The sequence below is a fragment of the Vanessa atalanta genome, chromosome 17, assembly GCF_905147765.1.
Source record: "Vanessa atalanta chromosome 17, ilVanAtal1.2, whole genome shotgun sequence".
Taxonomy (NCBI): Eukaryota; Metazoa; Arthropoda; class Insecta; order Lepidoptera; family Nymphalidae; genus Vanessa; species Vanessa atalanta.
This window is the reverse complement of record NC_061887.1, coordinates 7,527,536-7,546,987: the sequence shown is the minus strand read 5'-3', so window position 1 is coordinate 7,546,987 and position 19,452 is coordinate 7,527,536. Positions and strand designations below refer to the sequence as shown.

At 30.9% G+C, this 19,452-nt stretch overlaps 1 protein-coding gene across 3 annotated transcripts in view; it reads right to left on the bottom strand.

The window, feature by feature from the left end:
* LOC125070438 (protein dead ringer) overlaps positions 1-18,384 on the bottom strand; it is a 113,817-nt gene extending 95,433 nt beyond the window's left edge. For all 3 annotated transcript variants that reach the window (XM_047680315.1, XM_047680317.1, XM_047680316.1), the window contains exon 1: positions 18,159-18,384. In XM_047680315.1, the coding sequence (XP_047536271.1) occupies positions 18,159-18,206 (48 nt within the window). In that variant the 5' untranslated portion in view covers positions 18,207-18,384. The remainder of the gene's footprint in view (positions 1-18,158) is intronic.
* Positions 18,385-19,452: the final 1,068 nt, after the last annotated feature.

Here is a 19,452-nt window from a genome sequence, read left to right as displayed (position 1 = left end):
TTACCCATGGAGGCAAGGAAGGAACGTAGGTATAAAGCGGCTAGCGTAGCTACGCGAACCACGCGAAGCTGCTGGTACCTCAAAAAGTCGCTACGATATGTATAATTCTAATTTTAATATTTATAATAAAATTACAATCAGCCTGAATCAATTTCAATTTACATATAACCTTCTTCTCTACTGCTCTGCACTTATGCTGAATATTAAACTGTTCACGTATTATATACCAAATATATAAGTGAATATATATCTTACCGTAGCAGTAATAACTCGTCCATCTTTACTTGAGGCAAATTAAGTACAAAAAAGAAAATACAACATATAATTAGGTCCTTAATTCAGCTGCCTGGAAAAATACACCTGCCCTGAGTCCACGCGCCACATTTATTTCCCGAAGCGTTTTACTACACCCAAAACGACTATTTTACTTTGATCCCTTACCTACATTCATCTAACCTCACTTTCTTCTTGTTTTATTATACGAGAGAGAGGAGAGGTAGGTCATGGAGTACTGTTCACTTTTAGTGTTACGTTTTAGTGGTAGTAAATAATTAAGCAGATAATTTGATGAGAGGAAGCTGCTCCGGTGAGGTGTTTATGTGCGGTTGTCTAGATTGTATGACAGGGAACTTTCATTGTTATTTCTCTCGCATGCGATGAAAGCAAAGAGGGTAATGCCAATAATTAGGTTCTCCACATTCATAAAATTTACACCGATGAGGTTTTAATTTGAGATGTTTTAACATACATCCGGCATTCGTTCTTCGTTCAATAATCGAATTAAAAAATAATTATACCATTTATTTTTTAATTCGATATTTGAACGAATGCGTTCGATTCAATAATTATTATTTACTTATTGCAATGGCAATTTATCGTAATCTTAATTTACATATTTAAATGTAGTTATTAAAAATATTACAAATTCAACATTTTACTGATCGAAATAAATTTTCGTTTCGTTTAGTTCGTTTTAAAATATGCGAAAATATTGTAAGTATGATGCTGTTAATTTGGCATAAATCTCTGTTATATTCGGGCTTAGAATAAAATTTCTAAAGATATAAGCAAATGTATAAAATATATGTATGTATATGTAATACGTTATTTACATAATGGTATAAAATCGTGTCTAGTTCGATAACTGTGCAAAATTTACATATTATTCAAAAGCGGGTTTTCCTACGATGTTTTGTACGTTATTGTGATAAGTTGTTAATTTTTTTTTATTTTGGTACACGGTAATGTGATGCGTAAATACAGTAACCGTTAAATAATCGTTACCATTCGAGAATTTTTATGGTATACGAAATAAAAAAGTAGTGGAACCTTAGTTTTGAAATTTATTAAAAAAATATGCAATAAAAAAATTGCAATGTATTCCGTTCATTCATCAAAATATATGTCTAAGCGTCAAACAGTTTAATTAAGTAGGATTCATTATATGTTTATCGTAAATGCTGGCAGCGTCAGTATGGCGGAGAAGAACACGTGACAACCGAAAAGTGTCATAATCGATGTGAATATCGAAAATAGATTACTAACATGAACCTACGTTTCGAATATCATCATGTCTGATAACGAGTTGACGCCTAACCCCTCGTTATATATAATATTTTGTATTTCTTGTGCAATAATTACATGTAAAAGACATAACTTATGTAGATGACGTACGTTTTTTTTTTTCAATATATTCTAAATCGTGATATATCTCTATATTATTCGAATTAAGTCACATGAGATTGACTATAACTGAGTCATACTCCACAATAATATGTAATCTCCTAAGATCATACCACTCTGTCTTGTTTCATTTAAATAAATATAAAATAACAAACCATTTATAGAAAACTTTAAAAAGATCGGACTTTGTTTTAATTCCTTCGACCTCATGAAATGACAAAATAATAAAAAAAAATACTAAAACGCCTCTTCATAAAGCTCCATTATTCAAAAGGCACAAGACCGCAAAGCTCGAAATAAAAAAAAGGATTTTTCATCACATTCTCATTACAAATTACATTAATATTTTTAGTGGAGAATCAACCCCTGAACAAGATTATTTAAAGTCCTATAATATATCTTGATGGCTAGTTAAAAATAAACCCTATATCTACTAGTTAAATAAAATCAAAGTAAAGAATAATATCGATTCGATATCAATACTCGGCTATCGAGTTACGTCTCAGGGGAAGCCCGACAAATGCTGTTAGAATGATTAGTATCAAAACATAAGCTTATGAATGTTGAATAAACGTGGTGTTATATCCGCTTTAATCGAGTTACTGATTTATTTTTATATTTTCTAGAATAATTATATTATAATCCTATTTGTTTTTAAATCGATATTAAGCTACGAGTGACATTTTACCTCATTTATATCGATTTAAAAACTACCTACAAATAATTTACGTACCTACTATTCATAAACATCGATTTTAAAAACTATAAAATATGATCAATACCTATATTTTATATTAATATGTTTATTATGATATAATTTCTATTGTCATCGTTATCTCAATGATTTATCTAATTGAATACACTTGATCGACTAATAATAAACTACAGCAAATAATTAGTTTATGGAATAGTATATGTATTAACTACATGACTGTATTTTTAGATGTTGAAAAAGAGTAACTACTGAGTTTCTTGCCGGATCTTCTCGGTAGAATCTACATTCCGAACTGGTGGTAGCTTCACTTAAAATAGTTTGTTAAATTACGATTCAAAAGTGTTTGTAAATACCTACTTGAATAAAGTATATTGTGATTTGATTTGAATAGGTATTATTCTATAAACTCGCTGTGATTTAATTAAACGTGATCACAATAAGATCATTATTATGTTATAGTTTGTTCATATTAAATAGATATTACTTGGTGGTAGGGCTTTGCGCAATCCCGTCTGGATAGGTGATACCTAGTCATGAGATATTCAACCTCCAAAAAGCTGTTCTTAGAATTGCATTCCGATTAGGAGGATGGGTGAGCCAGTGTTACTACAGCCACGTGGGACATAACATCATTGCTCACAAAGTGTTGCATTGGCGACGTAAGGAATGGTTAATATTTCTTATAGTGCCAATGTCTCACTTGCCAGACGCCTTCCTATATAATAAATATAATTAATTATATTACCAACTTTGAACCGATTAAAAAATAAGGTCTTGTATTTACTTTACTTGTTTGTGTGCGAGTAATTTTGTTATTAACTATGGTTTATGTAAATCTAAGGCTTATTTATCTTTACACATTTTTCGACCGGATTGAACCTAATAGTAGAGTCAATGACCTTCAAATAAACTAATAATACCGTAATATAAATAATATTGTAATATTGTTTATCTAAATTTACAATTTTATAGAACCGTTTTATGATAAATATTTAGTCTATTATACTTAAGTACATGTTCACTCAATGGTTGAATTCGGTTGACAAATAGAAAACGTACTCAACTATAAAGATTTAATTGTGTCATATGATAGGAATCACAGACTAATTAATGAAATGACTTTTCATATTCTGGTATTAGTGTGTTTATAAGGGCGTTCGAAATAGAAAGATATTTAATGCTGTTTAACATTCATAATGTCTTATAAACCACATAATCCTCTGATATCAATGTAAGTATACGGAAGCTCCTTAAAACGATCGTGTTTCGATCGATGGATAGTCATATTTCCTTCGTATCCCATTACGATGTTCGTCTCTGATGTGACATTATTAATATCAATGTATATTTATATCGTATGAAATCTTAATGTAATATATGTTTGTCACTGTAATGAATTAAATATTTTAAAGTTTTTATTCGAATATATCGTATAAGATCTTCTAAATACTTATATTCATAAAGTTTTCTCTGTGTAGAATCTAGTTAGGAAACCAAAAAAGTGACTTATGTCAAAGGCTGTATAGACTTTATCATCTATTTTAAAATATATACATTTTTGTCAAAACATGGCTCCATGAAATTGTACCTTTGACTAAAATTATTATAGCATACTTTTGGTTTTGTTAAAAAATAAATAAAGATATTCTCACTTAACATAATCATCATATTACATACATATGCGAACGGAGATGTATTAACAAGAGTAGAGAGAGAAAGCATTATATAAAATACAAGTTAATAGCAAACATCAAATTCAATTAATAATCATTCACTTATAGCATTAGCAAAATATTCATACACAAAATAATGCATTAGGCTGTTAACAATAAAAGGGTTTGCTATGAAATATTTAACGCTTTACCGAAGTATACAATAAAACAGCTTTCTCCCTTTCATATGGGATTTACTCCATCGCATCATTAGTAACACGCTAATGACCGCTTCACATGCTTGATCGTTGCCCGCAAAACAATAAATGGCCGTGTATTATTACATTGAATAATTATAAAGAATTAACCTTTTTTTTTTATTTCACCTCTACCTGTAAATAATAAGCATGAGTAAAATATGTTTTTGGACGTTACAGACTTGCATTTTTTTTTTGTTCAATAGATAAAGATCCTTTATTAATAGATAAAGGAATGTCACACACGACCTATGTCCTCTTCAGTATTACGCTAATTTTACATATTAACACACAACGTACAACTATATTTTCATAATTGGAAATTGGAATTAAAAAAGTTTTAATAATTAATGTATATATTTTTTCTGTCCTGTATTTTTATTCATGTGAAAAAATATTCTGCCAAAGACTTTTTTATTGATTCCTGAGCGGTTGAAATTTTCTAAATTTTATTTTAGTGACATAATAATATTATGAATTATTTATAATGCATAGGTATGTTTAAATTCTTACTGTATTACAACTGTTAGTACACAATTGTCCTTGTCAATCGGTTAGTAGTAAAATGTCATTCGTAGTGGTCAAGTCTATTAATTAATTAAGTCGGCGACAGCCTTAAGGGACAAGAAATGTCACGGTGAATAACATTGGTATCACGTGAATGATTAAATAAGAATACTGTTTAGCATATATTTCAGGTTTTTTTTGTTTCTATGCTTACTGACAATCAAGAAAATTGCAATAATAGTTAAATACAGTATTAATACATTTAGTATTATTACGTACTTATTAAAACGGCGTTTGTGGAATTAAAATAATCTTGCATCATCTTAAGTAACCCTTCTTGACAGATAATGTTATGTAAAAAGCTAAAATAAAAAAAGAGAATAAGAAATTTTTAGTATGAGACTGATTTGGTTTGATTTGATCCGTGCATTAGCTTCCAACATATAGGTACTTACCTTGTTTGACGAAATCGACTTATTAGAAAATTAATAATATGATAATGATAAAAATCCCGCAGTATGGAAATAAATTTTCCCCAATTGACAATAGGTACGTAACATAAACACTATGTTAAAAATAACTTTATGTATATACTTTATTATTGGCGAAATTCGTCTTAATAGGTATGTGAAAGGACATCTTAGTACGAACAAAGAAAATAAGAAAAATAATACTAAAGATTTTACTCTTGCCTATTCTCAATGACAACGAAAAAAAAAAATCAAAATGTCAACTCCAAATGCAACACAAAATTGCAACCGCGAGCCGCGTCATACTTTTAATTAAGGACAGTGCACTGATCATATCGGAACGCGATTATAATCTTCATATGACTTCGCGAAGACCCGGCAATGCCCGCTGCCCGCCGTGATACGAACGTATCGTTTTACATAACTCATTGTTTGCTAGCTACGTTTGTTTATGATACTAATATTTAAACTCACTCACTTATGTGAACTCACTTAAATCCATTTTACGTATGTAACGACGAAATAATTGAGTGATCGGGTTTCAGTATTTATTATTGTTTCTTATATTTGTCCCCATTCATTTAGTCTCAATGCTGAATGTTTATTTCTTACATTCGTCTTTATCGCGACTCCTCTCAGTTTAATTTTTTATTTTTCGTTCTACATTCATTTATTTTTTGTGCTGTCATATTATACTCTCAAACTTAACTCGTTTTGACTTTTCATACCTTTTAAACATGTACTTTAATTAGGTAAATTTAACTGCATTATTTACAAATAGACAATTGTATTTTTCATAAGATTTGCTTTTAGTATCGAGATTTAGATATGGCCTCTTTATATTGCCTTTTCCCAATCAGCAGACGGATTGAATGCTAATTTAAACTTTGTTTAATAATAACGCTATCTGTACTTTAATACATCATATTATTTTGACTTTAAAAAATCAACTATGATTTTGCTAGGGACGACCTTTCAAACGAATATCCACAACATCAATTAAAAACCTTATCAGTAATGTAGATTATAACAGAGAGACAGATGAATTCGTACGACACAGATATTTTTAATAACACGAATAAAAACTATTTTCAAATCTGTTATAATTCATGGTTGACGTTGATTTGATAAGAATCGATCATAAATAAATCTTCTAGAAGTTCGTCACTTTGCGTCATTACTTACTTACTTGAATAGCATTCCTCCCAGCTATACCATCCAGGGTTCAAAATATCAGGGATCCTCATGTGATGATTACCGTGATGATTTATAATAAAAACTTTAAGTACTTACATGATAAAATTTTTAGCAAAGTCTTTCATCAACGTACCTATATGCATGTATAACTGTAATATATGTATGTCGCATATGACTTTTTACTATTCATGGTCATGTTCTGTGATGAATTTGGACTCTTACAAGATAGCGCAAAGTTCAAAATCGCTCGTAAATGGAATTTGGGAGGGAGATGACGACAATCACGGAGCTTATCTTATGATCCTTAGCAATACTCAACAAGTGATAACATTCCCTATACTAAAACATGAATTCACTGGCAGAACGGAATCTAGGATATAAAATACCATGATTATGCTTGATCAATCATAAACCAGCAATACAAAGTATTGACACTATTGAGTCATCTCGACACATTACTATGATTAGTTATTGTCACATGACTGACAATCTGAGTGCACGTCACGTGGAATCACGAAAGTTTTCTTGTATCACTCCTGAATAAACTATAATGGAAAATGTCATAGTAATTCTTATCATATTTTTTCCCTCGGTTAATAGTCCATTGGAGAAGTAGGTATGGTTTATATTCTTATATTGTGAACACTGTGTCAGCCAGTCTTCTTAGCTAATTTAAAAAGAAACCCTGCCGCTTATTTATTTTTTAAATTAATATGTTTCTATGCTATGTTTCGATTCCGTCTAAACGATTGACTGTAAAACACAATCAAACAAACATACATTTTATTTACAAATAAGTATGTGTTGTCGAAATTCATTTGTTTAAACCCACTTCAAAAACAATAGGTATTATATTCAACTCGGAAGTTTCTTTTGCCTATAACTGAAAGTGACATTCGTATAAAATTATATTCCTCTTTGTTGATAATAATAATTTAATAAAAGAAATCTTTTAAGTCTTTAATTTTCGATGGTCAAGGATTAATAATATTTTAGATGTACTAATTTAACAAATTTGTTCTAGAAATATACCTTATTGATTTAACTGTCGTTAGTAGAAGGTAAATTTTAACAATTCATTGTCCACCATTTTATTATTTAAAGATATACATACAGTAACAGACGTAGATATTCCAATGGCAAATAAATTAAATCAAATCAAACCAACATTTGACATGACATTTTAAAAAAAGAACTTTCAGAACTTTCTAGAAAATACCTACAAAGACTAAACGCTTCTAAGGAAGAGTTGATTTGAATAACAGTCGCGTTCAAAATTACCGCCCTATCATTAATAACTCACGAATGAGTGCGATTATAAACATGCAAATTGAATACCGCTGGCAATAATGATAGGTGATATAAATAACATAAATACATTAAAACAACTATATATAAAAGGACGTAAGTACAGAACACCTCGGTTTACAAGTCGAACAAATAGCGGACCCTTTGTTACATTATTAACCAGGGCCAGACCGTAAGTTTAGGGGGCCCTGGGCTAACACTATTTAGGTGCCCATCTAAGACATATATGAAGGTAGACTTGAATTAAATTAATTGAATGGGTTTGATTAATTGCAGGACTCGCAGGGCTGCAAACCATACGATCTGTTTAATTTAATAAAGTTATGGATTCTTTCGCATTATCGTCTATTTTTGACTTTGACTTGACTTAGCTGGGGTCCCCTTGAATCCAGGGGGCTCTGGGTTGAAGCCTAAAAAGCCATATGGTAGATCCGGCCCTGTTACTAACACAATTCTTATTTAATAGAAATACTTATTAAGTTATAAAGGAAAATTGTCTGTATAGGTTCTCTAAGGCAGGGCTGTCCAAACTACATACCTTTGCGGGCCATTTAAATTTACTACAAAAGCTAGAGGGCCGCAGAAAAAAAAAATTTCAGCTAATAAAATACAGGGTAATAATTTCTTTATACGTTTATTGATTCTTAGCTAATTTATCTTTAACAATCATATCAATATCAACATCAACATTCGTTGTTGCCAGGCGCATTGCATGAAGAAGCGACTTATCTGACAGTGAAGATCTATACTTAGATTTTATAAAGTTCATTGTAGAATATGCACTTTCACATAAATAAGTGCTGCCCATCATCGATCCCATTTTCAAGCCAAAATTGTTAATACGGGAAAACGATCGCCAAGGATCTTAAAAAAATACATTCCAGTTTCTGTTCTCCCCTTGTAAAATGGATCTGACTGTACGTCACATAATTCCAACTGGTATTCAGTCTTTACGCTTTCGATTTGAATTGTTAATGGACGCATAAATAGAGCCAAATCGCGCTCTAATTCTTTGAAATCAGCGAAACGCTGCTCAAATTCTAAAATTACCTCATCGATGTACTTCAGGTGGTCAGAAAAGTTGCATCCTTCAAAATTTCCCATTTCGGTGTAATATTCTTGGCAACTCGGAAAAAAAGAAAAATCATTTTTTTCCAGTGACGTTTTGAACAATCTCAGTTTACTTTTGAACCCATTCACATACCCATACAAGTTGGCTATATTGTGTTGTTTGCCTTGTAATTTCAAATTTAATTCATTCAAATGTTGTGTCATATCAGTTAAAAATGCTAGATCAGCAAGAAATTCAGGATCTTGCATTTTAGTTTCCATATCACTTGTATCAGATTTTATTTCATTTTTAAGAAATATGGGAATGTCTTTCCGTAAAGCGAAAAAGCGCTGCAAGCACTGACCAGCACTCAACCATCGGATTTCTGAGTGCAATAGCAGATCCCCATAGCTTGCGTCAATTTCAGTTAAAAAATTACGAAATTTACGATGACTCAAAGCTTTGTTTCCGCCTCTAATAAGATTAGTTATTTCAACAACTATTTTCATGGCATTCATTTGGCGCAAAGATTTTCCGCAAAAAGCTTCTTGGTGTATGATGCAATGGATTAATGGGCAATCAATGCCATTTTGTTTTAGAAGTCCCCTAAGTCCTGTAACGTTTCCTATCATAGCTTTTGCTCCATCGGTCACAATACAAGAACATTTTTGAAACCCACCGTATTCCATAACAGTTTTGTTAACTGCTTGAAAGATATCGCTGCCTTTAGTTGAGACATATAGTGGCACTAAGTTTAACATTTCCTCCGTGATCAAAAAATCTTTTGAAATGCAGCGAATAAAAATTATTAATTGACCGATATCTGTTTGGTCGGTACTTTCATCCAAACATAATGAATAATATTCACATTTTACAATGTAATCACATATTTTTTTCGAAACATATTCGCCCATATCATCTATTCGTCGCGCAACTGTTTGGTGAGATAATGCTACAGATTCAAATTTTTCTGCTAATTTCGGCTGTATGAAGCGATGAGCCATGGCAACTGCGCATTGTTTTATAAAAACTCCATCGCTGAAGGGTTTTTTAGCTTTGGCTAATTGTAAACAAACTTCATAAGAAGCAGCCAAACTGTAATTGTCTGTATTTACTTTTGAAAAAAAACTTGTCTGTTGCGTTAGTTTTTTCTTATGCTCAGTCACAACAATTTTTCTTGCTTCACCGACGTGTATTTTATATTTTTCTTCGTGCAAAGTAGTATAATGACGCTTAACATTATATTCTTTACACACAGACAAAACTTGCATACAAATCATACACTGAATTTTATTACTATTGTTGCAAATAAAATAATCAAGTTCCCACTTCTCATTAAATACACGATGTTCATCAGTTAATTTTCGCTTCTTCGTAGACATAATGTCAACTTTATTTTGCTATTAAGTGGCGATACGAACTTAGTGAAAGCGAAAGCCTAACTAATACGGACACCAACAAATACTCACTCTACAGAAACAAAATACTTTCCGGGAATTCCCCGAAATAGTTAATGAATGTTACAAGAATGAATAAATAAATAATACTAAATATTGATTATTTGTTTTGACAAATAATTCTATTATCCAAACTATTTATGTCCAAAACTATTGGCTGATTACAATATTCCGCGGGCCGCAAGAATACAAGACGCGGGCCGCATGCGGCCCGCGGGCCGTTGTTTGGACAGCCCTGCTCTAAGGCATCCAAAAAGGCTTAGGACTTAAATTTAATCCCCTACTAAAGCAAATATATATATTTTACTAGCTTATACTACAAAATCACAAAGTTGAACGGATAGTGTACAAAATTTCAAGTCAATGAGATGGAACTGGATTGGATGAATTACATGGAACTGGTTTACAATTCAGTTGCGAGACTTGACGGACACATGCTACCCGGTGGAGTTAAATCTTATAAAATGAGTGAATGATTATGTTCGTATTGTATGCGTTCACGAAACGTTTAATATTGTTCAAAATTAATTAGTTAGATACATCTATTGATCGTAAAGGGAGACCTGTGAACGATTTTATTGCAATTTATCGAGGTAGCCCTCATCATAGAAGCCACAAGCCAATCAATATACCAGGAAGGAAGGAATAATAACTTTAACGTTAAAGAAAACCGTTAACCAACAGAGTTTTTAATTAACGCGATTAATATAAATGCTATATAAGCCATCGAAGAGGTATTATTGAATAATTTGTTTTTATGCGGGTACCCGCGCCAACCCGCGAACTATCAAACCACGCATCGTACTGAAACATTACAAACTCCTAATAAATTTATTGCAAATCAAACTTTATTTTGTACTTGATAGAGTTTTTATTTGATTATTTTTTTAATTGAAGTTAATTGTAATAAAAAATTGATAGAAAAACGTCGTGAGCGATAACGTATGCTTATAGCTACGGGTTTAATTTGATAAGTGTGAAGTGGCGTAGTGAAGTTATAAACGTTCAACTTAAGGTAAATAAGGTAAAATAATCACTTATAAGTGATAAATTGAATTCTCAAACAATAATTCATAGATTCAAGTCAATTGTAAAAATACATTGGTAAAGAAGGCATATTATTCGATACAAGATTATATTGATGATAAAAAGCGTGGAGTTAATGCTTGTTGACTTCCAGGCAAGAGACATAACATACATATATAATTGTATTTAACTAACAAGACTGTATTTTTAGATATTGAAAAAGAGTAACTACTGAGTTTCTTGCCGGTTCGTCTCGGTAGAATCTACATTCCGAACCGATGGTTGCTTTACTTTAAATAGTTTCTTAAATGACGATTCAAAAGTGCTTGTAAAAGCCTACTTGAATGAAGTATATTTTGATTTTGAATATTAAAATAATACTATAATAGGTATATAGATACTAATAAAAATATGACTACATTTTAAAATGGCGATAATAAGTAGGTAGTACTAATTAACACACAATATTAATTATTTTGAATTTGTTATTATATTATTTACTTACAGAAATATTAAAAGTACCTATCGCTAATGTTAAGTTATAAAAAGGCTTTATTCAGATAATATTACATAAGACAAGTAAATTCAACGAACGTAAGTAGATACTCTAACGTCAAAAAATATTTTATCATTGTGCCATGTTTTTGTCTGGGCGAAGTTTAATTTGACGAACAAAACCACGGGGCGCAGTCAATATTCAATAGTAGTCAAAAGTAGTCACTTTCGATCAGGTGAGTCGTTTGCCACCTATACCATAAAAAAACATTTGAGATAACGTAAAGGAAAAAAACGAATAGGCGATTTAATAACCTCCTTTCTTGAAGTTGGCTAAAAACAAATGATTTAAACATGCGCTTCGAGATCAATGATAGAAGTATTTATTTATAGAATTTCACACTACCGTTGTAACAATAAAGGTCGCCTTCTTACACACCGTCGTGTAACAAGTTTGAAGGTGGTATTTGTAACCTACCTACATACCTACTTGGTTATATTAAAAGGCAATTTATTTAAAACATTATACGTGTGAGATAAGTAACAACTACCAAACGCGATGATTGCCTGTAATAAGATTTATTTAATTATTTTTGTAGTAATAACTAAAAAGATGGTTTGGTAGATACCTATACGTACTTACCTAGAATTATACTAATTTATAATATTCATTTGATTTTGGCTTTTCATAAACGCTACGAGTACCAAACGTCTAACAAACAAACGAACTTTAAAACATCTGGATAATATTGGAACAATAACTTTATTTACATAAGAATTGTTAACATTATTAATATTTGTATATAGTGTGACCAATTCTGATGATGATAATATTAATTTAATAATAATTGAGATTTGTATTTGTGTCATCAATTGCGTAATCAATAATGTAATTTTATGTAAAGGTGTTTGTATCTCGGTTTCAAATAGCCAAGTCAAATCCGATGAAATCCTTGAGATTAGAATCTTTCAATTTATGGGCATACATAGGTATATTCCCCAATTTATGCACTTAGATATAAAATAATGTCTATCAAAATCGAAAATGAATATCAGAAATAATTATAACAATAATAAAATGAATTATTCTTTCCCAAATACAATATGAAAGATAATAATATATAAAACTAGGTACAAGGTAGTTAGGTATATATTAGGCACTAATTATCATTTTTTTTTCTCAATCACCTATAACAAAAGTAAAGATTATAAGAGAACAGAGATATTTTTTTAATTCTGTAAATATTTTTGATCAAACACTAGCTTGAAAATACTTTGAATATTTTATTCTTAACTGGACTTATCCTTACAACATCAAGTAACAACACCGAAATTTTCCAAATTTTTTTAACAACGAGATTATGTTACAGATTGTATGTGCTTTTTACTGACATTTAAATATATTAAGTTTATTATAATACATAGTTTGCTATATACACGATAACATTTAAATATATATATATATTCTTTTTTATATTTTGGATTTATATGCGAGCTAAGTTTTCTGTTAAGGATGCTGTATTTGAACAAGTCGTTATTTATATACATATTCACATACTTTTGCTTTAATTTTTGTTTTATTATTTTCAGTATTTTAAATAATTCGTAATTAACAATGAAATTATCTATTATTTAATCACCTATGCATTCCATAGAAATATAATTACAGAAGGTTAAAAATTGAAATAAATTAATGTTTTCCTTATATAACAATGATAATTACCAAAATTGGCAAATAGATTGCAAACTGTGAATAGAAACGATAGACGGCTGAAGTAATAGGAAATATTATTATGTAGGTATTTTATTTTTCCAAATCTTGCCACATTAAAGCTACATTAAACAATGGTCAATATGTACGTTCAAAGTGATACATATTATTAGGTAGTTCAATAGACGTCACTGATCGGTGTAATAGCAGACGACATCACCCACGCAACCTTTTCTTTATAAATATTGTATGTCAATACGACTATTTACTACATTGAATATAAATAAGCGATAAACCATCGAGTTCGATTCCAGTGAAGATTGGTGACAATGGCGCTTTTGTCGAGTCAGCCATTTTATTTGTATGCAAATTAAAATTCTAACAAAGGGGTCGTATCAAATCAATTCATGGAAAATGACGTTCAAATAGAAACGTAGAAAAAACAAACACAAAACACAACAAACTTTATTCATCCGTAGTGATTAAAATTGAATATTGATTTTATTGATATCAAATACTATAAAAATAATAAAAAACTAACAATTTAAATATACTTATATTAACTATTTATAATTTTTTGATATTATTATGACGTATGTATGTATTATTAATAATCTCAAAGATGAGCTCTTCTTATCTCGAACATCAGGAATTGCCAATTTTTCTTTAGAAATTAATTGTGAAATTTGAAAGTAGGTACATAATATGATGTCTGGGTAAGAAATATTCAATAGACTATTTTTTTCGAAATGACATTTTAAATCTGTAGGCGCCAACCTTCGTGTAGGATGCGCACGCGACCAGGTAGAGTCTGTAATTCACCTGACGACTTTTTAACACTCGACAAACCCATTGTTACCCAAACTATGATACAGCATTTATATTTTTTTCATTATAGCAACATTTTCGACACCCTATTTTTAAATAGATGACACGTTATACACAATTTTTATATTTCGTAGAATAAGTACGAAAATAAATATCAAATCACGACCGCCATGTGTCGAGAAGTGTTGTCAACACGAAAAAAAAATAAATGAATCGAGAGAGAGTCGCCAATTATTTCAATTAATGAAACGTCGCGGTGTCGACAGGAAAAGGAAGCTGGGCTCTGAATACGAGCTAACTTTAGTAGATTGTGCACTGAGTGACAGCTAGATTTGATTAATTAATTCGTGGCCATTCGCCGAGTGGGGATAATAAATCGTGCGCTTCGGCCTCCCGTGAGATGTCGCCAGCGTCGGACACACCGCTGAATAAATGATTGACTCAAACGCAGACATTATATCTGTCTAGACCGAAATAGCAAGCTAACGACGTCTTATACAGGTAAGTAATAATGAAGTCGTCAGATGCACTTCCGTTAGATCATTAAAATTTTAAGTTATTTCAAGAAAACCTCACTATGTTTTGTTTGCAACTTCGACTCATGCACTTACAAGTACTGGAAAGTCTGCATTCCTCGTACAGAGTGAACGTATGCTTTATGGCCGATTGATATTTACTTTCTATATAAGAATTTCTCTCCATTACATCAATCAACAACAATCCAACATAAATCTAATGGATGGGTGTGTTTGCGGAAAACACGGTAAGTATAGAGAGCTAAACGAAAATATTTTGGCTGAAATTATTAATTGCAATTAAAAAAAAAATCCTTAACCCCAGCTGTATTACTTAATATCTTTGATGTTGAGGTATTAAAAAAATACATTTTATCTTCAAATTAGCATTTATAATAATTAATTTAATCCAGGATCATTGCTGTTTCGTTGACAGAATAAAAATAACTTCATAATTCGTTCATCGTAATGGTTTGTTTCACTATGTTTATCTAGAATAATAAAAAAACAGATAGTTCAAATTATAATACTCTCACAATAAAATTTATATAAGTAGATGTCTCCTTCATTTATTTACATTATACGTATGTTATAACCTACGTATATAATTACATAGAAGCCAGCAAAGTTTCAACATAATATATAGAGAATGACTAATAGAATAATAATTATTAACCCGATACAGATTACAACAATGTATTTATATATTTAACTTATATCGAATAATGTCAACTGGCTTCTTAATCTTATTTTAAATTAAGAATGTATAACGTTGTAACTTGTACTCTATGATAGTCGATCAAATAATGTCTTATTATATGTAACATATATTATCTGTAGCAATAAAAAGTATAATAACTATACATAAATTACAAAAACAAATAGCTTTTACCAATTATATGTATAATTTGTATTCAGTATAAAATTTATGGCTTCCATGCTAAGCAAAAAGTTGTGTAACTTAATAATCACGCTACTTTGTAATTTATATACTAAGTATATTTTGTACTTAATCTTAATAAAGTTACGTGTGTTTGGAAAACTTAACGTAACGTGAGTGGTAACTGTTTTGCTGCCACTGCTTGAATATATTCTTATATTTATCTAAAAATCATCATAATTGTATATATTTGAAGGTAGTTAAATCTTTATTAAAGTTGCCACTTATTTTCAATGTAAATTTCGAGGGGATCGCTTAGATATTTAGTAGTTACCCATTCGAAAGTACTATTTCCAGATATTAGGTACTTAAAATTTAATTATTAGGTATATTTTGTAAGCCAACGAATCGAATATTATTAATATTTGAATATAACTACTCTTTTATTTATGAAGTCGTAGATCAATTCGATATTATTAATTATTGTTATTTATTGGTTGGCAATGCGTATATAACTTTAGGCGGAATACCTACCCAATTTCAATGGCCCGTGGTGTTCGCCAGATAATATTAGAACCTATAATTGAAATATTACTAAATATTTTTATAATAGGACCCTGCTAAATAGAAACATTTCCTATATTGGAGCTCGAATAACCAACAATAAAATTAACAATTAAAAACACCTTTTTGAACGATTTTATAAATAAAATAAGCATCTTCTATTAATAACTAATAATATTTATTAACTACGGTCTGAGTAAGACAATCCTCTTGCCCTAAACACATTTACAAGTTTCCGTTATAAAAAAGTAAAACGCCAAAGACAATAATAAGTTTTAAAAAATCATTTAAGTATTTGTTTTTCCCGGAATTATACATAACTACAGAAATGGTTCCGCTACATAAACAATGCTCAAATACTAAGTCGGCACAGATGGCAAAGGGTCGGCCTTCATCCTGCATTATAAAATCCGGCAAAGAATTTGTTATTAATAATCGTATCGGCGCCATTTTGGTTAAAACCGCCGACACTAGTAACCCCACATGTGAAAATATGTTCTTTCCATAATCGATCACTTAACCTATAAAACTGTTAATTATAATCCTAAGAAAATATCATTTTTAGAAATAATTGAAAGAATTGCTTCTCGGATTGTAAATTAAGATATCTACCTTAATAGATTAATATGATTTGTATAGAGCGTTATATAAGGTTAGGTTCAATAGATTATTTTAAGCTTTAAAGCAAATTCTAGCAATAAGTAAAACTTTTAATACTGCGATACAAAAAAATCAGGAACAACTTTAAACAGAAATAAATCGATTACAAATCGATATTCTTATTTGAATCTGACACGACAAAAGGACACAGATAATATCAAAGTCACTAGATATACACTTATTGATTTTATCAATATATTCTGTCACCGGAATAAGATATACATTAAATATAACCGTAAAGGGAAGACTTTTTTTTGTAATTCATTGAAGTAAGAATGATTGAAGTTATAGTTTCTTTCCCAAGTTATATCGTTTGAAATGTTTTATAAGCATTTAACACAAAACCATTGTTAACTTTAATTTAATAAGTAGCTTCCTAATTAAAACGAAATTAATCATATATCAAAAGTGAAATGGTATAAAAACTTTCTAGTAAGTGTCAACGTCTACATTCCCGTCTCAGGGCGTTATTTTTTTTAAACATATATTGCGGTCTGTCTAAAGTCGATGCAGGTCTGCTCCACACGTGTAGATAAAGTTTTATCATGTTTTTGCAGTAGCTTTGAACATGTGTAAACTGTAACTATTATACAGCATCAGCTTTTTTTTTGCGATATTATTGCCGTAAAATTAATACTAATAAAAATCACTTCACCTGATAAAAACGACATGTAATCATTACAAGTTTTACGATTATGACACAGATAAAAATATCTTTAACGTAAGGTATGTTGTACAAATTCGAAGTACCTATAACTTTATCAATGGAAAAAATTACCTCTTCATTAATCCAAATTAATTCATTTTTTTTTTTTTATATACATAGCACAGGACAATAAAATTATAAGTATACATATAATTCTAATGCATATTTATATTGTAAGTACTATAATATTTAAAAGTGCCACAAATTAATTTTCAAATACTTTTTTATGTCGGTATGTTTGCAACATTTGTAGCGACGGCTTTGTATGGTTGCCATGCAAAACTTAGTTGATTAATTAAAAAATTTTTACCGCAGTCTACGATAACAATATAATACTTATATAATACAAAATTAGCAAAAAAATAAAACTGTACCTAAATGTTTACAAAAGGAGGTACACTAACAAAAAAAATAAGACAATAGCTACATAACAGGTAAAATTGACGGTTAAAAGCAAATCAGAAAACATGACTTACCACGGGACTATCGTCTCCAAGGTCTGAATCACGGTCGGCGTCGGCCATGGCGTACGCCGGCACCGGCTCACGATTCTTAACCCGAATCTTGGCGGTTTTTGAAACACGGGAACGACAACACGCCACACAGCGGCACGTGTTCACACGCTCACACACGCACGGTACATGCAATGCAGCGGAAAGTTCGCGCGAAAATCTCTACCGTATATACGAGCGTTACCGCGGCTCGCACGGAATGGTATGGCGAGCCGGTAACACGGCGCCCCCTCTCTACCGAGGCCCCGCCCCAAGGCGTCTCGCGTCACGGCGAATCAAACCTCGCGATATCAAAGTGATATTTCTGTTATACGCTCCGCCCGCCGCATTTATATTGTTTTTATTCGAGCTATAAAACAATCGCAAGCTATCGATTTGTGATTAATAACAGAAATGAAACACGACATTGACAAACAATTAGCTCACCATCACCGAATTATTTTATGAATGATAATTATTTAATAAGTATCATCTCACTGTATTTTCTATGAGGTAAGTAAACTCATTTTTGTACCTCCGTGCAATGTAAATAAATAAATCGATATGTCACAATAAACTTTTCAACGCTCTTTTCAAAGCCCCCTATAGAGAGCCACCTTTTAGAGAGCCTCCTGGTGCATTGCACCACCTGACCCTCCGACAGCTACGCCACTGGGTTATATCATGAATTTGGGTACCTATTTACCAAATGCAGTTACCTATGCAATTTAGAAGGTATTTACCTACTATGTAAGTAATACGATATCGGTACGTACTTAACATCCTAAAGAACTGTCATATTGATCGTATATTTTATTGTTAATAAACTAGAGAAACTTTCATCGGAAACAAGAGGAACCAAATTTAGAATACCATTTTGTTAATAAGTATGACATAAATAAATAAATTACCTATTCCATTGTTACGTACTTTCCTCAATATTTATAGGTATTTATACTCTATATATTTATAGGTATTTATACTCATTTACTTAAGATATACCGAAATATATATTTACGATTGAAACTCAAAATCATACGCCAATTTCGAAGCTATTAGTAAAGTAAGATTACATTACATTACATTTACATTAGCAGCCTGTATATTTCCCACTGCTGGGCTAAGGCCTCCTCTTCCATTGAGGAGATGGTTTGGAGCATATTCCACCAAGCTGCTTCTATGCGGGTTGGTGGAATACACATGTGGCAGAATTTCATTGAAATTAGACACATGAAGGTTTCCTCACGATATTTTCTTTCACCGCCGAACACGAGACGAA